General features: G+C 38.7%; 1 protein-coding gene and 2 long non-coding RNA genes across 3 annotated transcripts in view; 1 reads left to right on the top strand and 2 right to left on the bottom strand.

Annotated features, from left to right (window-relative positions):
- Positions 1–3,694: 3,694 nt before the first annotated feature.
- On the top strand, positions 3,695–5,435 carry LOC132043057 (uncharacterized). The gene is made up of 3 exons (XR_009411655.1): positions 3,695–3,967; positions 4,598–4,651; positions 5,234–5,435. It is a non-coding gene; the product is annotated as an uncharacterized LOC132043057 (long non-coding RNA).
- Positions 5,436–6,852: 1,417 nt separating this feature from the next.
- Positions 6,853–21,722, bottom strand: part of LOC132043056 (ferredoxin-dependent glutamate synthase, chloroplastic-like) — a 69,676-nt gene continuing 54,806 nt past the window's right edge. Inside the window, exons 19-33 of the mRNA XM_059433539.1 lie at positions 21,287–21,484; positions 21,052–21,162; positions 20,691–20,930; positions 20,474–20,572; positions 15,396–15,491; positions 15,059–15,256; positions 14,898–14,972; positions 11,747–11,875; positions 11,525–11,623; positions 10,790–10,932; positions 10,598–10,691; positions 10,112–10,350; positions 9,917–9,995; positions 7,984–8,067; positions 6,853–7,523 (exon numbers count right to left, since the gene is read on the bottom strand). Of these exons, the coding sequence (XP_059289522.1) occupies positions 7,344–7,523; positions 7,984–8,067; positions 9,917–9,995; positions 10,112–10,350; positions 10,598–10,691; positions 10,790–10,932; positions 11,525–11,623; positions 11,747–11,875; positions 14,898–14,972; positions 15,059–15,256; positions 15,396–15,491; positions 20,474–20,572; positions 20,691–20,930; positions 21,052–21,162; positions 21,287–21,484 (2,064 nt within the window). The 3' untranslated portion in view covers positions 6,853–7,343. The remainder of the gene's footprint in view (positions 7,524–7,983; positions 8,068–9,916; positions 9,996–10,111; positions 10,351–10,597; positions 10,692–10,789; positions 10,933–11,524; positions 11,624–11,746; positions 11,876–14,897; positions 14,973–15,058; positions 15,257–15,395; positions 15,492–20,473; positions 20,573–20,690; positions 20,931–21,051; positions 21,163–21,286; positions 21,485–21,722) is intronic.
- On the bottom strand, positions 11,876–14,891 carry LOC132043058 (uncharacterized). The gene is made up of 2 exons (XR_009411656.1): positions 13,982–14,891; positions 11,876–13,795 (listed from the first exon to the last, which is right to left on the bottom strand). It is a non-coding gene; the product is annotated as an uncharacterized LOC132043058 (long non-coding RNA).

Raw genomic sequence — 21,722 nt, 5'->3', positions numbered from 1 at the left:
TAGATGTATATGTGGGTTATGTGCACTATCACATGCCGAGTGTGTTTGTATGTTATATGTTTTTGACAACGCGCATACGATAGCATTAACTAATGAACTTCCGATATATATGATTGAGTTCGAGATGTGTTTGAAACAGTTTGATTTTTGTATACGCGTAAGCCAGCTGTGTGTGATTCGGATTTGACGAATGTGTTTGGGTGCCCAACTCGGGCACTAGTCACGGCCTACGGGGTTGGGTCGTGACAGGAGGCCCATAGAGAAAAACTATAAATAGGAGGCATTCTCTCATTTTTTAGGGTTGACTTTTTAGATCCAAGAGCTTTGTACTTTGAATATAGAAATATATATAAAATCTCTCTCTCTCTTTGGTTCCCTGAGACTTTGGTCCGGTTTTCCAGCTTAAGCAATTCATTGAGTCACCTTATTCAAACATTACTTAGAATACATATAAGATCTTAACTTAAACATATAATCCCTGATATCATTATTCAGTTTTTAGCACACCAACTCATATTTAGTCCACTTCATAAGCGAAACCTACATATACATCTTTGTTCACCAAAAAATAGATTAAAGTGCCACATATCCTATACCTCACTTACAAATTCAACTTATTATCCGATTTCGGGGTAAAACAATATATAAAAAAGTTGATCTTGTTTTACGAAGAAGAGCATGAAGGTGAAATAAATAAAATGAGGATTGGTTATGGCGTTAATATGACATATACCAGCATGTAAATATGCATAATGCATATGGTTAACATTATATAAGTCCTATAATTAGTATAGATATAGGACAAAAAATGTATGCCTTGTGTCACGACCCAACCCCGTAGGCCGTGACTAGTGCCCGAACTGGGCACCCGTACGAACCTAGCAACCCAATCGTCCTACTAATAGCATGAGCATAGTCGAAGGCATAGCTGACATACATATACATACACATATACATATCTACATAGGCCGGTAAGAACTACAAAACATAAGAACACAAATCGTACCCACACATCCGTAATAACTCGCCCACAACCCACACGTATATGTCTACGGACCTACAGAGTCATAACAAAAGCATATGACGGGACAGGGCCCCGCCGTACCCATGATCAAACACATGTACAAATAACAGGAATGTCTGTACCAAAAGTGTGGCTCCGGATCAAGGGAGCTCTCCAACAGCGGAACGGACGTCCTAATCTGACGGGTCACCCGAACGTCTATCTGTACCTGCGCGGCATGAAACGCAGCCCCCGAAGAAAAGGGGGTCAGTACGGAGTATGTACTGAGTATGTAAAGCAGAAATACAGAATCATAAGAACAAAATACAGAAAGTAGAGGTAATATGCAAAGTATCAAAATATTTAGTTAAAATACAAATCATGCGTAGGTTCTTAAACGTGGTCGCCGCTGTCGTTGGCGCCACGCCACAAGATCACACCGGAAGGATTTCTATCTCCGTGGCAGGCATATCCCCGTAACACATCATAGCCAACCATAACGCCATAACACAGCATCACACCAAACGGAACCCGGCCCTCTGGAGAGGAGCTCGGTGAACCGTAACACAGCATCACACCGGAACATATGTATCATAGTGCGCACGAAGCATATCCAGCCCGGGATCCGGTGAACGAGGTAATGACCATAGGCACGAGCAGAGTCGTGAGTAATCAAATGCATAAAATCATAATCATGAGTCATTAAACAAGTAAGAAGTCCATATGCGGAAGTCAAGACGAAAATAGTACAAAGTTTTTCTCAAAAGTCATTAAGGGTAGCATAGAAAAGCCGCGGGCCCCACGGACGGGTTCCGACTCCCATCCGAGCCCGACTACGATGGTTAGGGGAAAGTTATGTCTTATAAACTTACCTAATATGTTTCGGAGCATTCCGAGCTCGTATGCAAAAGTTATGGACGTTTGAAGTTCGGAACCTTTTTGTAACAAAATGCTTTACAAAACTCTTAAAAACATAAGAACCTTAGTTTGGTTATCTTAAAGAGTAAGCCTTGAAGAAGGAATAAAGTACATGTTTAGGCTCGGATCTTAAGAGTGGAATTACCCGAAGCTTGGGTCATAGCCTAGTTGGTACTAAGACATGCCAAAAAGAGAAAGTTACGCCTTACATACCTTGGCCGCTTCTCAAGCTAATCCAAGCTCAGGCCTCGGCTCTCCAGAGTCTACACGATGCCAATGAATATCAACCATTAGATATAAGTATTTAAAAAGTTCCATTCCAAAGCATTACCCAATTCTACAGAAATTTGGGCAGCACTTCCCCTATAAATACCATACCCCGAGAATTAAACTCGGCCAATTTCATCAACACAATCCCAACCAAACATTCTAACAACATTACCATTCAATTCAAAATATATTATAATGCCAATAACTCTTATCCAAATATTTCAACAACATTCCAAATGTTCAATTCAACTTCATATTTTCAAACTAACATCAATACTTACATATTCAAGTAGTAATCCGCGGCCATTCAAATACGATTTAAGAACGTTCCAAGTGATCCATACAATATTCAAGACAACTCAAGCACTAGGCCATCTTACCCGAAATCCATCAACTACATTAGGGACAACAACAACACATTTCCTCCTTCCAAATTCATAAACTACACCAACAAACCATACCTTAACATCATTATTCTTACAAATTCAAAAACTACATTAAAGCCATACTAATTCTTAAATCAGCCCACACGGTTTTTGCTTCTACTTGGGATCATTAACCATCATTTTTACATCATATAACGCATAACGACAACAACCAAAACACCATATAACATTAGTCTACCATGGCTGCCCCAAAACTGTCCATACACGGCCAACACCCAACCTTCAAGATTTCATGATTTCCATCCATTTCAACACATTACAACAACACACATAACAAGCTAAATATAATTAATTCATCACTCATAACATACAACACACATACACGGCCAAGCATACCCACACGGCACCACTTCAACTTCCATATTTCCATAATTTTCATTCATTTCCATACTTCACAACACATACAAATCATCTATAACATATGAAAAATAAGATTAAACCATACCTCTTTCACTTGATTCTTCAAGTTGGCTAGAGTTTGGTTTTGAGCTAATCCTTGTTCCTACTACTCCAACAACCCCTCCATGTTGTTAAGCATCTTCTAAGGAGTTGAAATGCTTGAAACAAATATTTTTCTTCAATTTTTTCCTTGGACTGCTCGGCTGTGGAGGAGTGGCCGTATGGCTCTCCTTTTTTCTTTCTCAAAATTTCTTGAAGTTTCTTGTTTTTGGAAGATGAAAAATATGGCTCTTATCATCTTAATATACACATAATAACCATCCATGTGGCCATGGCCCACACCTTAGGTGGCCGGCCACATGGCAAATGTTTGTCATGAAATGCCAACATTTTTTTAAAACTAATTTTTGACCCCAAATTTTTCATAAGTTGTCTAACCTTCCATAATCCAATATTAATCCCAAACTCCATAATATCTCATGCCAATGAAATCATAAAAACTCGTGCTTTGAAATTAATCGTGGTTAAAATCTTTACTTCACATCCCGGAATCCTCTTGTCCTTAACTTTCCGCAACTAGTCCGGAATGTCCCGACGTACGAAAGTGCGGGATATAACACCTTGTAAGTTATCAATTGGCAAGTAAAGACAAAAAATGCCTCTTCCACCGTCCATGGCACTTTGGCAATTACAAATTGATACATATCAATTCTTCAAGGTGAAGAAAACCATTTGGGAGTTGTTGTACGTACACAATACATATAAGGACCCTCTTGATCATTTAAAAGCTCTTCACTAAATAAACCATACGGCGTCCCTCTTTAAGTTAATTATCTTGCTAATTTTCATCTTGGTTTGGAGGTTCTGTTTATTAAAGTTTCGGGAAGGCTTCTCTACAGTTCATCCTATTCTCCTTCTTCAAAGAACTAAGGTAAGAATTCAACAATCCTTTTAAATCAGTTCATCTTCAACTTGGGGGAGATTTCACCTTGAGTTCTTCTTAGTGTAGAAATAAAGGTTCATGTAGTGTATTTGAGGATGATCTGGTTGTGTTGAAGGGATGGAAATATAGTTATAAGTATGTATATGTGTTGTTGTTCTTGTTGTTCATGGTGATATCATACTCTTCTCCATGCATTTGAGGTCATTTGGATCATATTTTGGTTATTGATGAAGAACTTGTGAAGTATAGGTTGAAAGTCATGGTTAAAACATTCTGGTTTGTTAGACTTTATTGATGTGTTGATGAAGGAGTTTCGTTGTATATGGATGCTAGTTGATGTTGTTGTGGTTGTGTTACATGAATATGAAGTAAGAAAGAGTATAAGAATATCGTATATGAAGTGTATATCGGACTGTTATGGTGTATACTCATGTATATTGATGGATTGTGTTTGGAAAGGAATTAAATAAAGCCCTTGTTGTTGTTGGTTGCTCATTGTGTGGTAGTTAAAAGAAAGTAAAGGAAATGCTGCCCATTTCATTTTAGAATCGATTTATCGTTTGATATACGCGATATACTAGCGTCATCTAAGTTCACATATGTATTCCTTTGTTATAGGATTGGCATAAGTGTTACGACGAGTTCGTTGTTGGATTGTATTGATGACTTAAGGTATGTAATGGCTATCCTTTCTTTTTTTGGCATGAACCCATAATCAGTAAGAGTAGAACAAGCGTATACAAGAAGAGTAATTCTTCGTAGAGTTTCTATATCTTTGTTATTCCATCTTACTTGTGTTGAAATCATCCCTCGTCGAGAGTCTATATTCCGTTAGAGTATATCATCTCTTGTTGAGAAACAGAGAGTGTATCATGCATATCATTTGCAGCATCATTGCATACATTTGCCTTGGCGCTATACAGAGATACTTGCCTTCGGGGCTATACAGACTATATAGAGATACAGTTTACCGTCGAGGCTATGCACGATCTCCGGGTCACTCACGTTGCCTTCGGGGCTATACACTTACACACCGGACCCCACATGAGGCCAGACAGTTTATTTTCAGTATTGCATACATGATAGGAGACAAAGACAGCTAGATATGTTTCAAATTATTATTGACTCTCAGTTTACATTCAGTATATCATGTATGTCGATTCGCCCGATTTCGATTATATTGCCTTACGTACTCGGTACATTGTTTCATACTGACGTCCCTTTTTGCTGAGGGCACTTCATTCATGCCTGCAGGTACAGTTAGATAGACTAATCGACCTCCCAGTAGACAAGATCTGATATCAGTTGTTTGGTAAGCTCCCTTGTTTGGAGTTGCCAGGTCTTTTGGAGTTCTTCTTTTGTGCTTACAGACTTGATGGGTAGGCCCCCTATCCCGACCATGATACAGTTATAAATTTTGTTTAGAGGCTTGTAGACGAGTCCTGTATATAGTGTGTCAGTGACTCAGTGTGATAGCCTTTCCGGCTTTGTGTATATCTATTTTGATACTGTTGGTCTTGTACGACCATGGCAGCCTCGTCGGCTTGCTTTCGTTATATATATATATATATATATATATATATATATATATATATATATGTTTGGGTGTGTGGGTTCATATGAGATAGCCAATTTACATATATTCTCAGAGTGTGGCCTTGTCAGCTTGTTGGTAGTGTCTGTGTGCAGGTAGGCCCTGTCGGCCTAAGTTGAGGGTTACCCCTCCAGAGTTACAGACTCAGAGTGGTTCGCTCGGGCCGAGTGCGGCACCGGGTGCTGACCACGCCTCTCCAGATTTGGGGCGTGACACTTATAATGACTATTTTGCTTCTAGTGACGGATGCATAGAATTATTAGGTACAAAGATGTGATATGTTAGTGTCTGGCCTAATACTACTTATAAGCTATATTATTGGTGTATGTTCCATTCTAACGTTTCGATTGCTTTGTATCCAACACATATACATATTATTCTATGTGTGTGGTTCGCATATAATATGTACATATATTCATATATATTACAAAAGCAAAAAGAATCAAAATACGTATAAAAGAATAAGTGTGATTAAACCTTATCTTCGCAAGTTTAGATGAGTCCCAATCATTTTGACTAGGATAAACAAGCCACATGCAAATCGTGTACTAAATAACTTAGGATACAACTCACGTGTCGAGAAACTAGTATTAATAAATGAGGTTAGATGATTAATGGTGACTTTTCACCAAATGTGGAAATGAGAATATATTTGTTATATGACAAATTCTTGTGATGAAAAAGACAAGAAAACTTGAAATGGGTGAAGAAAGTAGCCTAAAGAAGAAAAAGATTGCTAAAGAGTAGTTAATGGCCGAAAATTAATTTTACGTAAACAAGTTCCGACATTTTCCGATGAAAACTCTACACTCTTTTCTAGCGAAACACACTCAAATTCAACAGCATCTGCCATGACATTAAGATGCATTCAATAGGCACATTTTGTTCAATAAAAAAAAAAAAAAAAAAAAAAAAAAGAGCCTAATTTTAATGCGTAAATGAATAGCTCAAACAAATTCAGGTATCTAGTTATGTAATTAGCCAATCTTTTAAACGATCTTTATCAGACAACTTACTTAGAATCTCTACTTTCGTAAAATAAGCATTTAAACTGCCCATTCACGCAAAGTTTATTTTAATACCTACAGAAAACCGTTTTTCGTAAAGAAATATAATTTATTTTAGTTCAAGCTTTAGCTTGTATCTGCTGAATAAACCAGGAAGAAAAGACACGATAGGTTTCCTAAATCAAATTTAAATGCAGCTCTAAGGAATACTTTTTCATCATTAAGATGTATCACCCTCACTACTAAAATTCCATTTCCTAGTAGTGTTCGAATTATTTCATGTTTAAAGCAAAGGAAGCATTTGGCATTGCTATTTATCAATGTTCCAAACGTACTTGGCTACTCTAATTTACACTCTTGATTTAGAGTCAAGAGTCATCATACAAGTTACAACTTATTAAGCATGAGAATGAAAGCCCCCTGGTACAGAAAAAAAATTAGGGGCCAGAACTAGTTTGAAGCATTGTATCTGAACTTCCTAGTTCTTCGGCTAAGCAATATTGGAAAAGGTACTATTATGCCATAATTTATCAAGAATTTACAGTCTCTCCATCATCACTGTACAGCAGCTGAGCACCAACAAAAGATTAGCCCCTTGTTCGACAAAGGTAGTTGCTTGCTTCTTCAAGTGTTTTGATCTCTCAGACTTCACTATTCTTTTTTGCTGACGATCTGATCCTAAAAATTAAAATGAATTTCCTGTACAAACTGTCTCCTGATTAGACCGTGGTCATGGCTGTATGGATATGACTGGTCTTTAGATTTATTTTAAGGGTATCTCTGCAGACTGCAAAGTGACCACCTGCCCAGCAGCCGCTTGCTCATATTCAGCACAGGCCTCAGGGGTGTCTTCTTCACTGGGTGGAACCAATTGCCAAAAGAGTGGCAAATATTTGTCCCAGTCCTTGAGGATAACAGAGCCTTTCGTGCTGCCAGTTTTTTCCTAGGTAGAATGAATACACATATATTAGAACAGACTACCTCAACCACTCTGTGTACTAAGAAAAGTAAACAGTGAATCCGGTTGGCTATTTGTGTAAGATCACAAGAAAAATAGGACGGATATCGTTCATGCAAAACAGACACACCATCGATTAACTGTATTACTGATGCTAAAGCCTAGTGGAAGAACTAAAGGCGAAAAGCCCATGAATTAAATTAATCAAAGGATAAAGAAAGATAAAAGTATGAGAGCAACACCCACACACACGCAAAACCAAATATTTTGAATTATAGATGACCATATACTTGAAAAGTTTGACGGGAGCTTTAAAGATCAGATTGTGGGTACACAAATGACAAATTCTTAAAACATGTAATTATGCCCTGATGAGCTTGTATCATTAATTGAGCATGTGTGTCCGCGCGCATGCAGGTACATACAAAAATATACATCTACTTACCACATGGGCTTTGATTAGGTTCTTTAGCTGCATTTGACCCACCGGAGCAACCACTCTCTGGATCTTAACAATCTCCTTATTTACCTTTAAAAATGGTAAACGTGTCAGAGAATGTACAGAGAAGAATGCAGTTTCAAGAAACCAAATCAAATTTGTAATACATGGTAAAGCTGAAAGTCATCTCTCACAACCTGAAGATATAGTTGTCAAAATCAGCATTCTAAAACATGTAAATTATGATCTTATAATTCAAATTGGTGGTACGAAATCACCACATGGCCTGGCAGGAGATTTTTCAGTTACTTTTCGGATCTTTCACAACAGGGCAAGAATGTCTGCTTACTCCACATGGTCTACCAAGAGATTTAGTTATTCTTTTCAAATCTTACACTAGTCGGCAAGAATTTCTGCAGCTTTGGTGACTAAGCAGACTTCTAATTTATAGATCAACTCCAGAGTTTGAATTCCTAAAAGAATTCTAGCAATCAATGAAGTGGAACAAGTACCATGAGAGACCAAAATGTAAATCCCAATGAAATCAAAATACACTAGGTGATCTCTTCCCATTTGTCTAAATATTAATGTGTAGAGTTACCTGATACATGTGCTAGTGGAAGATAACAAATACCCAATGAAATAATCGAGGTGTGGTAAGCTGAAGTCAAGAGATCACCTATTTTATGGGCCAAACTGAAGTCAAAGAGGATAGATTGAAGGCGGAGCACCAACCAAGGAAGGCTTAAATTAGCCCACAAAGGGGCCAACTTCGCATCAAGTTAGGCGAAAGGGCCTAAAATCAGCCACAAATCAACATGATTTTAGGAGACTTAGTCATACTTTCCTGATTCTTTCCTAGTTGGTTTATGGAATGTAACCTGACACATTTAAATGCTTTCCTAGTTAGTTAGGATTTATTTCTTTTCCTTAGTATGTTGGACTACTTGTCCGAGTTAGTTTATGATTTGAATTCCTAGTCTTCTAAGAGTGGTTTTACACGTCCCCTTACACTATTTATAGGGGTTCCTTTTGTTATTTCTACAACTTAGACATTATTAATACAATTTTAGAGGTTTCTCTTCTTGCACACCTTTTTGTTTGGCAACATGGGAGTTCTCCTTGCAACCTTACAAGAACATCCTGTAATTGATATCTTTGGTTTCAATTATGTCATCTGTAGAACCTAATTAGCTTTAAGCTAATGTCATCTGTAGAAGCTAATTAGCTTTAAGCTAATTCTTGTCTCAAGTTTCTTCAATTCTAAGTTTTTGATTTGTTTCTCTGATAAAAGTAATTAGTTCAATCAACTAATTGTTGTTTCTAGGTTCAATTCAGGGTTTCTAGGATCTTTCTTGAAGTTCTTGAATTTTACAATCTTTGTTTCTTGTTATTTAAATTTGTTTTTAGCTTCTGCGATTTCTTTGAAGTTCTATTCAACTCTTGAACCCCAAGGTGATTTTTATATCAATCACAGACACCATCATTATAGATAAATAAGAATTCTACAAATATACATTGATTTTCTTTGTCCATTCTCAACCACGTGAGATCATAAATTTAGCATCAGTAGTCTTGGTCTTTTCTTTTGCATAAATTTATAGGAAATTCTGCAATTTAAGATTGTGACGCCCAGCTTAGGAGGAAAGTCCCACAATGGCAAAACACAGGAGAGATGTTGGATATATAAGTAAGCAGGTGTAAAGGCTTTACACCCTAGTGACGCGTTTTAAAGCCATGCGGGCCTGGGCCCAAAGCAGACAATATCACTAGTGGGCTGGGCTGTTACAAATATGATTATTTTGAGTCTCTAAAATGACCTATGTATGATCAAGATTTTCATAACTTTTGTAACAAAAGCAAGTCTAAAGGCACTTGAATAATACATCAATATTGTGAACAGAGGAGCAAATATTCATAAAGGTGATTCAAATCGCACCTTAGGTACAAGTGTTTCATCCTCATCAAGAATGTATGCCAAACCTCCGGTCATACCAGCAGCTACATTTCTACCAACCCTGTTTTAAGAAAGAAAACATAGCTCAAATCCATGTCAGGAATTCTGCACTGTCCAAATTGTACCTTCACATCTCTTACGATAATGAGTAGAGTGTGAACAACAAACAATACTTACTTTCCAAGCACAACAACACATCCTCCTGTCATGTACTCACAACAGTGGTCCCCAGTGCCTTCCACAACAGCTTCAGCAAGAGAATTCCTCACAGCAAAACGCTCCCCTGCTTTACCTCGGACAAATACTTGACCACCTGTTGCTCCATATAAGCAGGTGTTCCCTACTATGGTAGCATCCTCCGGACAAAATCCAGTATTTTCGACAGGAGTTACAACCAATTCTCCTCCAGCCATGCCCTTTTGAAATTTGAATCAGTAACTTCTTTTAGTACGGATGGATTATTATATTCTTAAGATTCATACAGTGAGCTTACTACACAGCTTGGTAATATAACTTTGCAGTTCAAACATCAAAGATACCACATGTGGCATGTGAAACCAGAATTACACTCCACCAATTACCAATGCCCAGAAAGGAAAACCATAACAGACAGTTTCAAATCCACGTGGATCATATTGATAAGATATAGGTTGCTCAACAAACCTTTCCTACATAGTCATTAGCTTCTCCAATAAGTCTGATGTTCATTCCAGGTGTCAGAAAACAAGCAAATGATTGGCCAGCACTCCCAGTAAACCTGCATAGTGGAGAAAAACAACATTTGTTCATGCTGATCTAGGACTCTAATTATTATAATCACAAATACAGAAGACAAATCATAAAAGATAATCTTACGTTATGTTCAGCTGCCCAGCAAAACCAGTATCACCATATTTCTTAGCCACGGCACCCGCAATACGACCACATACAGCACGGTCAATATTGTATATTTCAACTGTCTTGTTGACCACCTTTTCATTCTCAATCGCATCAGATATCTGCATATTAAAAGTTTGGCCATTGGTTCCTTATAATTTCTTCTAGAATCAACAACAACAACAACATACCCAGTTGAATCCCACAATGTGGGGTCTGGGGAGGGTTAAATGTACGCAGACCTTACCCCCACCTTGGGCGGTAGGGAGGCTGTTTCCGAAATAATTTCTTCTAGAATATGGAAATTTAATGGATTTTTCATTTGAATTCAAAAAGGCACCAAACAATATATTATGAATTATATTTGTCGTCCAAAATCTTGTAACTACATTCTTTTGTTGATGTATTGAAAGACACTGCTCTGCCAAAAAAATTCTATCAAATAAGGAAATGGAAGACACTGCTCTTTCTGTGCCAAAGACTCTTTCTGCTTTCTTTATGTTATGTTGTTCAAGTTCCAAATATGCAGCCCTTTGTGTGCGGGGCCGTTAGAGTCCCATATTGGTTGAGGGTATGGGTTGTCATCTCCTTATATGACCTTGGACAATCCTCACCTATGAGCTAGCTCTTGGGATTTAGGGTCAAGGTTCGTTTTCTTAACATGATTAATTGGATATTTTGATTCATGCAACGAAAATTCTCAAGTGATCTTACCTTAGGGTCAGCCAGCAAAACATCATCCAGAACAGGACCATTACTATGAACTTCCTGGTTCCTTATCATAGTGCTGCTCCACTCAGGCAACCCAACATTCTAAAAACATAATGAAATGCCTTGATTCTTTTTGTCAAATAAAATAGGAAGAAAGTAATACACAAACAACTTCAAGTAACTTATCAATTGATTGATAGATCAACTGTCTTTAAAAATACTTACAGAGAGGATGTAACTAAGATCAAGATGCCGAGTTTTCATTAATGATATATCTCTAGATCTAAGTATATCTGTGCGTCCAATTATGTCATCCAGTTTCTCATAGCCTAGTTGAGCCAGCATGCCTCTCACCTGGCCAAAGATAGTGGAACAAGAAATTAGCAGACAAATAAAAAGAAGGGCATGCTGATGAGTTCAAATTGAAATATTGCAGTAAAATGAAATTGCACATGACAATTAGTTAGCTGGTTTTTAGATCACCAAATCCTTGCTTGCATTTTTTGCTCAAGTGAAGTGACTTTTGAATACAGATTACTTCTTCCAGTTCCGCATAAGAAATCTGAGAATTGCAATCCAACACACAATTGACCATCCTCATATCACTGGACAAATCTATGAGTATCCGGGCCAGACAGAAATTTCACAGCTAATGTCCATTGTAGGCGTAATTTGTGATTTCTATGCCTGTCGCTTGAATCTTCAGTGAACAGATTATTGGTGTTCCCTGAACCAAACCCCTATCTGAAACTGTATCTTGTAAAACCATGTTGCCAGTAAGGTTGGTTACAGTATCAGCAGCATATCAGGGGTTGCTTCTCGAGAGGAATATCAAAGATATGGATCTCTTGTAAGAGAAACTGAAGAAAAGGTTGAGCAAGTGGGAAGAGACAATATTAGTCTAAGGACGGGAAATTACGTCATTGAAGTCTACAAGTACGACATATCCACATATATGTCTTTATTTTGTATTCTTTGGCATTGCAGGAAATTTGGAGAAAATATGAGAGACTTCTCGTACGAAGGAAATGAGGGTGCAGAGAAATTTTTGGTAGAATGTGGTTGACAAGAAGATAAAATTTCCCACAGATGAAGGGGATCTTGTGGGAAGGGGAACTATAGATCCGGAAATTATCTAATTTCAATGCCGAAATACTGAGTAGTGGGTGTGGAGATTCACTTGTTGGAAGAACACTTAATAGCCTAATATGAAATTAGACAACATTAGATCTTTCCGGGTGAGACGATGGACTCTTATGGGGTAAGTGTGCCAAAGAGGATCATGAAGGGAAGATATAGGTTCACAGGGCACATCGGATAGCTGTTAGCACTATAATAAAAAGAAACTATTATCCTGGAAGGATTTTGGAGTGGAGAAACAACTTTGCAGGAGGCACATCCACATATTTAGGTTTAGTTTAACATGGAGGTTACAATGGCTGACTACCGTAAGATAGATAGTCAGGATATTATTCAAGATATTATTTCAAAAGGGCCATTTATAACTGAGATTGGGAGATTGAGGAGTTCTTACAGAAACTATACAATTGCTTCATAAGGGGTGAGGGTCGGCCGGATGGCACGGAGTAGTGAAAATGTTAAAATGTTGTAGGAATATTGTAAATGATACTGTCTATCAATTAGGAAAAGTCAGATTTAATAAGATTGATTATGTAATTAGGTAAAATATTTTCCTTCCTATCTTAGCACTTGTGTATTCACTATTTAAGACCCAGCAGCTTGACAGAATAATCAAACTGAGTTTTCACAAAGAGCGAGGTTAGAGAATAATCGATGCACAACTTGCGACTTCCGGAAGAAAGAAAGAAAGATCGTCGTAGTGCAATTGTCCGGCGACTCCGAAGTTGTTTCAATTTCCTTCTAAACCAACACCACTACTATGTCAGGCATCTTCCGACAACCAAAGCCCAGTCAGCCCTGCCGAAAAAGATGTCGTCAGGTAAAACATTTTCCTTCCTATCTTAGCACTTGTATATTCACTATTTAAGACCTAGTAGCTTGAGGGAATCAAGCTGAGTTTTCACTCATTTCTTTATTCCTTATTTTTTTCCCTCACAGAAATCTCCTACAGTGAGACCATGCTAAAGTAATAACTACAGGGTTAAGAGCGAAGTATGGGAGAAAATTGGACATACAATGGCAACAGAGGAAATAGCATTCCTTACTTCGGTGTAGTGCGAGATACAATTTTATCGGCAAATAACTTACAGAGAAGGAGGTGGATGTGTTAAGTTGGTGTAGCTTGTATATTGACTGCAAAAAGGGAGAAAGTTTGGCATACCAAAGCACCAGAGAAATCAACATTCTTGGTCTGTACTGTGAGATACAATCTTAACAGTACTTAAGGAAAAGGAGGCGGATATGCTAAAGGGAAATAACTTGAAAGGAGGTGGATATAAGTTGGTTTTCCTTGTCGAGGAATGCAAAAAGAATACGGACCATATCCTGTTGCTTTCAGGTCTGCTTCAGAGCTTTGGGCAGGCATTCTTGATATTCAACAACGTAGAAGTTTTATAACGGACAGCGGAGAAGCAGTAACAAGTTAGACATTACAGAAGATGGCACCAAAAGAAAAACAGCTTCAGAACAATGGCACTGCGCCCTTTTTGGCTCATCTGTAATGAGAGAATGAGAGTGCATTCTAAAATAGCGAGAGTAATGTAGTATGAAAACAGTCATTTTTTTCATTTATATTTTGGTGTAAAGAGAACACACGTAAGTATACGTAGCTGGAGTAACTTGATATATGAGTGCAGTTGAATGATGTATTTACTTAGAAGAAAAGAACCCTTTTACTGTCCATTCAGTTGTTTCTTCTGCAACACACATATAGGAGAAGACAACTAAACTTCTGCAACCCCGTGAAGAGTTACATTAGATAAAAATGAGGCGCATTGTTCCTCTGTAAGTTCCAATGTAGCACTCAATATTGCATAAGAAACCTTTTCTGAATTGCAAGCGATTTAGAACCGAAGTAACTTCAGATATGGAAGGATCAGAATCTCAAGCAATTTCAATTCAAAAGCTAAATTCTATACACCAACGTAAAATAAATACTTATTGCAAATTATGTAACGACATGATATCTCCCACAAGAGACAACATCAGAATCCCTTCTGCACTATGCTTACGTCAAAATTCAATGTATCACCCTTGAGTAGACCCTTACACCGAAAGGACCTATAGTAAAATGATCCTTGTAACCATAACATTTTTACAGATAATGGGAAGTAGCATAAGTTAGCCAGGAAACAAACAAGGAAATGACAGTCTATGTCTTTTCTAAGGAAATACAAAAGACCAAACGGAAAACAGAATTTCTTCAATTACATTATACATGTGAGCATAAGCTTACCTCTTCGGCAACATACAAAAAGTAGTTAACAAGGTCTCCTGGAACACCTGGGAACCGAGCTCGTAACTCCTCTCTCTATCAGTTTTGAGAACAAAAATGTTCAGAAATTCAAATATTATCAATAAACATGATGAAGATGATTGAAAATGGGACATAGCTACCTGACTGGCAACACCAACTGGACAATTGTTTGTATGGCATATGCGGGCCATTACACAACCCGTGGCTATCATTGCTACCGAACCAAATCCATACTCGTCTGCACCCATTGCTGCAGCCATCATGACATCAAATCCACTTTTAAATCCACCATCAACTCTAAGAACAACCCTTTCTCTCAACCCATTTTCAATTAGTGTCTGCACACAGCCATTCAAAGAATTAAAATAGGAAAAGAAAAGAATTAGAACGAACAAAGTATTAATTGCAACTTACTTCCATGTAATAAGAAAATTATTAGATAGACACTGAAAATGGTTCATTTCTACAGTAAATAACCTGATGTGTCTCTGTAAGTCCAAGCTCCCAGGGACCACCAGCATGCTTAATTGAACTTACTGGGCTTGCTCCAGTTCCCCCATCATGCCCTGATATCTGTAAATGATACAACCGCCGAAAAGACTCGCTTTACTACGTTTGATTTTCCAAACAACATCAAGCCTCAAGGTTTCCATGTAAAGTGTCAAAAATGAATTAGGGAACAGATTGTTGTTCTCCTTAATAGTCTTGGGCAATTCTCACCTCATAAGCTAGCATTTGAGGTTGAGATAGACTCAAGGTCAATTTATTAAGATGGAGGCGAAGTTAGCGGTTACGGCGGCTAATACTGTTGTGTTTGGACGCTTGTATGGAGAACTGGGGGAAAAAGGCGGGGACAAGAAGTTGTACAAGCTAGCCAAATCAAGGGAGAGGAAGGCTCGGGACCTGGATCAAGTGAAGTGTATTAAAGACGAGGGAGGCGAAGTGTTGGTGGAGGATGGCCCTATTAGACGTAGACGGCAGACCTACTTTCATAAACTCTTGAATGAAGAGGGGGGCCGGAACATCGTATTAGGCGAATTGGAGCTCTCTGAGAGCCGCCGCGACTTTGGGTACTGCAGGCGGGTCAAGGTTGAAGAGGTCGAGGGGGTTATGCGTAAGATGAGCAGGGGGAGAGCGACCGGGTCAGATGAAATCCCGGTAGAATTTTGGAAGAATGTGGGCAGGGGAGGCTTGGAGTGGCTTACGCGGTTGTTGAATGTTATTTTTAGGACGTCGAAGATGCCTGAAGAGTGGAGATGGAGCACCATGGTCCCGTTGTACAAGAACAAGGGGGATATCCAAAACTACAACAACTATAGGGGTATCAAGATGTTGAGTCACACAATGAAAGATTGGGAGAGAGTGGTGGAAGCGAGGATGAGAAAGATAGTGTCTATTTCGGAGAACCAGTTCGGATTCATGCCGGGGCGTTCGACTACATAAGCCATTCACCTTGTGAGGAGGTTGGTGGAGCAAAAGATAGGGATAAGAAGAAAGACTTGCACATAGTGTTTGTTGACTCAGAAAAAGGCTTACGACAAAGTCCCAAGCGAGGCTTTGTGGAGATGTCGGAAGCTAGTGTTGTTCCCCGTAGCTTACATTAGAGTGATTAAGGACATGTATGATGGAGCCAAGACCCGATTGAGGACGGTCGGAGGTGACTCAGAACACTTCCCAGTCACGATGGGTCTGCATCAGGGGTCCGCTCTTAGCCCGTTTTTGTTTGCTTTGGCGATGGACGCACTGACGCGCCACATTCAAGGAGAGGTGCCGTGGTGCATGTTGTTTGCAGATGACATTGTGCTTATTGACGAGTCGCGGAGCAGTGTTAACGCGAGACTGGAGGTTTGGAGATAGACCCTGGAGTCGAAAGGTTTCAAGTTGAGCAGGACTAAGACAGAGTACTTAGAGTGCAAGTTCAGTGATGTGATTCAGGTAGAGGACGAGGACGTGCAGCTGGATACTCAGGTCATCCCGAAGAAAGAAAGTTTCAAGTACCTGGGATCGATCATCCAAGGGAATGGTAAGATTGATGACGATGTCAGACATCGTATTGGAGCGGGATGGATGAAATGAAAGCTCGCATCGGGAGTGTTGTGCGATAAGAAGGTGCCGCCTATGCTTAAGGGAAAGTTCTACAAAGTGGTGGTTAGACCGACTATGTTGTACGGGACGGAATGCGGCCGATCGAAGAAAGCTCATGTCCGAGAAAAGGAAGGTAGCGAGAGATGCGGATGCCGAGACGGATGTGCGGTCATATCGGGAGAGATAGGATTCGAATGAAGTGATTCGGGACAAGGTGGGCGTGGCCCAAATGGTGGATAAGATGCGGGAAGGAGGTTGAGATGGTTCGGCCATGTGCGGCGTTGATGCGTTGATGCGCCGGGAGGAGGTGCGAGAGGGTCGGTGGTGGGCTCGAAGAGGGGAGGGGCAGGCCGGGGAAGGCACGGGGGAGAGTGATTCGGCGGATACGGCGCTACTTCGGCCACCGACGACACGACCGATGACAGGAGGGTGTGGAGGTCGAGTATCAGGGTAGAGGACTAGTAAGGGGCCGCGAGGATTTCTTTTCCGCATTAGGAGTTTTATTATCTTTGTTCACTCGCTTATTTTTTATATCTCTCATACAGCTTGCTTGTTTATCTCTTTCTTTCTTTAACGTCATTTATCTTATTATATGTTGCTATTATTATTGTTGTCTTGGCACCTTTTCTTGAGCTGGGGGTCTATCGGAAACAGCCTTCCTACTTCCCAAGGTAGGGGTAAGGTCTGCGTACACTCTACCCTTCCCCAGACCCCACCATGTGGGAGTACACTGGGTACTGGGTATGTTGTTGGTAGCAGAGCCAAACTCATTCCAATTCTTGGTTATGTTGGGTCTCCATGTCATTTTGTCCATGCTCCAGATATGAGGAGGAGGGGTATTTAGGTCCATATTGGTCGAGGGAATGGATTGTTATTACCTTATATGGTTTTGGATGATCCTCACCTAATGAGCTAGCTTTGGGAGGTTGAGATAGGCTCAAGGTCCATGTTCTTAACACCCATGCAGCAAATAAAATTATAATTAAATTTAAATTTGAAAAAAAAAAAAAAAATAAACTTCATTTTAAGAGGACAAAGATGCACTATGTGCCACCAAATGATGAAACCTAGAAAGATTGACACGAGAAGATTTATACAGTTTGGATAGATTATATCATGAATAAATATTGTCCAAGATTCATTATAAAAGACATCTTTGTAGGAAGTCGATCACGCATAAGGAAAATCACATCATTAAACTGAGTTAGTTAATAATCATCTACTACATTGCAAGATATATCAGATAAGGTGAAAACACAAGAAAGACCAAAAAACAAAGTCTAATACTAAATATTTTTTTTAATCGTTCATTGTAGATACTAAATATAATTACAACTACTACTACGTCACTCCAAGCTAGTTGGGATCGGGTATATAAACTATATTCAATATTCTCCACTTCAGGCTGTTTTGTTTCACTACTCAAGAATTTATCTTTTAAGAGAAATTAGGATTCTCTAACAATAGGGACTCGCAAAGTCTCACAACTTATCCCTATACTGTCATTCATCTCTAACAAAACCAAAAGGACTCTGTCAAAAATCAGACCCAATGTAAGTATACAAATAACATTAAGCTTTGATACAGACTAGTTTTCTTTCTTCAGAAAGGTAGGTGTGCTATAAAGAAAATAAGCACCAATAAGGTGTTGTTCAAAAGTTTTTACAGAGACTCCTAAGGTGTGTCCTTTCTTAATCTTAATGGGACCCTATGAGTTCTTAACACTCCTTCAGCTTCATTTACAGCATTTTGTTTACACCAAAAGTAAAACAGAAGTAAACAATTCATTTTTATCTTCTGAATGGAGTTTCTTTTGTCCCTGAAGCATCCGTCATTTCTTTCTCGCAATTCTTGGAAGTACTTGAACTTTCTAAAGGTCAACCCAAGGATAAGACAAACTACTTTTGAAAGATCAATAGCAAGGGTATCTTCATAGTTACACTCTTGTTAGTAGGCTGCCAAATTTTGTCGGACAGCAATGATGCTGCTGGCCTTGGGGGAAAATCTGGAAGACAGATGCCCCATAGCATGCTTCACTTTGTTGGTGGCTAGAAAGGCTTGCCTGACACATGAAAATCTACCGAGAAGAGGATTTTGTGCTCAAAGTGTACATTTTTTGAGTCAAGACTGAGAATGTCAATCACTTATTTAGTTATTTTAGGAAATTAGATCAGCTAAAATCATCCTTCGATTCTCAAATCTCCTAGAATTAGGGATAAGTTTCCTAGTTTTTCTCTTTCTCTTTACTATAAATTTGTACCTCTACAGATGAAAACAATTGAGTAATTGTGGTACCAAAACTTACACAAAGGTATCACCTTCTCCTCCCCCACCCTCCCACTCCAAAACAAGGAGGGGCTCTACACCAGATACATCACAAAAGACAGGCAACTGTTAAACACTAGAACAAATATGAACCTATGAGGTATGACCTGCCAAGACCATAGAAATTATTGTACTTTGGTGTAGTAAGCAATTATCCAGACCTAAAAATCACTGTCATTGGAGAAACCGTTAATCCAGTTATGTTGCTTAAATACAAATTAAATGGATATGAAATGTCCTGGCATATTTCATCTAGTATCCTATTTCAAAGATATTTCATCTAGTATCTCCAAATGATGTGTCAAATTGCAGAATCGATTGACAATGAGATGTACCAATTCTATTATATTGTGAACCTAATATTGGAACATTCTTTGTTTCCATTTCATACCTAATGACATAGAAGGTTAATTAGTTTTAGGATTTCCAATTTCTTAACAGTAAGAATTTAAAAGATGACTCCCACCTCTCTCTCCAATCTATACAAATGAATAATATAATTCTTATGTAACAACTGCCAAGCCAGACAGCTTAATTCAATTTGACATATAAAAAGGATGTGAGTCAACCAACTGTCACATCCCAAAAACCAATATGTATCATTTTGATAAGGGGATACCCACTTGGGAAAATCCACTACACAAAAGCATTTACCCACAGGAAAAAATTAAAAAAATAATGGTCTTTTAAAATTTCAACTCCTACAAAGTTTCAAGTCATTTAACTTTGGAGGGAAAGGAAGAGGAGAGCCTCTGAAGGTGTGTAAAATGATTATTAGCAGATGAAGGTCTGCCATTTATTTCTAGTTAATTTATGGTGCAAACATGAGGTCCCACTTAGTATAGATGACCAGCAGTTATTGAGAAAAACACATCTTTGTATAGGTCTCTACTCTCTAGTTTTGCTACTTATATCCCGAGAATTCTTCCACCACATTAATAAGCTATTACTTCACAAAAAAAGAAAAAGAAATTGCAAGTGGCCCACCATAACAGCCAGCTGAAAAATGTTAGATAGCTAAGCTAGCTCGCAGTCTCTCTCTCTCTCAGGAAACATGGCCAATTTCTCTTCTTTCTCTAGGTTTCAGCTTCAATCAGGTCAAAGCACAAAGGACGCATATAAAAGGCACAAATATTAAAGGTTACCTGTATGATATCAGCATTTCCCTTTGCTACCCCAGAAGCCACAGTACCGATACCTGCTTCAGCCACAAGCTTTACAGATACCTTAGCTTTTGGGTTGACCTGCTCATGAATGAAAAATCAGAATATTAAGCATTACAGATAACTTAGCTTCTGGGTTGATACTGCTCACGAATGAAAATCACAATTGAAAGGAACAACAGTTAAGCACGTCTTTCACCTGATGAAGGTCATAAATCAACTGAGCAAGATCCTCGATAGAATAAATATCATGGTGTGGTGGTGGAGATATAAGAGGAACTCCAGGTTTTGAATTCCTTAGTCTTGCAATGTAAGCGCTAACTTTTTTACCAGGCAATTGGCCACCTTCACCTGGTTTTGCACCTTGAGCAACTTTAATTTCTAACTGGCCGGCATTAGCTAGAAATGTAGGAGTGACACCAAAGCGTCCGGAAGCAACCTGAAAAGGTGGTAAGGAAGTCAAGTGGCTTCTCCACAAATCAACACGAAAACAACCTACCCATAAAAAGAACTAACAATCACATCACGAGATATGCAGACCAAACTCATAGTGCACATACCTGCTTAATTGCACTTGTGGCAGTATCTCCATTTTGAAGACCTTTAAGATGTGGAAGTGTCGGAGAATATCCATCAACGACATCAGTAAGTGGTTTCCAGCGAATTGGATCCTGTTTGAAGTTAACAATTCAAACATCATCATTTGTGTAGAATAGTAAGTGATAAAGAAAATAATTCCAGTGGCAAAGTAAGAGAAATCTAGATAGTGCTCAACACAACACTGGTATAACTTACCTCACCACCTTCTCCTGAGTTTGATTTTCCACCCAATCTATTCATTGCAATTGCAATAGCTTCATGAGTTTCCCTTGAAATAGCTCCAAGTGACATGCCTCCAGTGCAAAACCGCTGCACAATTGCTGAAGCAGGTTCAACCCTTCCAACTGGTATAGGTGAACCATCACTTTTGAATTCAAGAAGATCTCTGAGAACCTGCAATAAATAGATATCTTAAGAAACAATGATTTGTTTTGGTGTATTTCACCCTTCTTTCATCTTTACAGATAGAACAATAGAGAGGATATTACTAGAAGGTTTATGTCAGCAATTACTATTAATGCATCTTATGCATCTGCTTTTTCAGGAGTGATATTTGGCTGTGCATAAGCATCAGGAGACACATAAATTCAGTAGTAGCGGTAGTAAACTACAGGACCAAATTAGATCTCCA

Source organism: Lycium ferocissimum, unplaced genomic scaffold (assembly GCF_029784015.1).
Source record: "Lycium ferocissimum isolate CSIRO_LF1 unplaced genomic scaffold, AGI_CSIRO_Lferr_CH_V1 ctg2063, whole genome shotgun sequence".
NCBI classification, from domain to species: domain Eukaryota; kingdom Viridiplantae; phylum Streptophyta; class Magnoliopsida; order Solanales; family Solanaceae; genus Lycium; species Lycium ferocissimum.
This window is presented reverse-complemented; position numbering and strand designations above follow the sequence as displayed.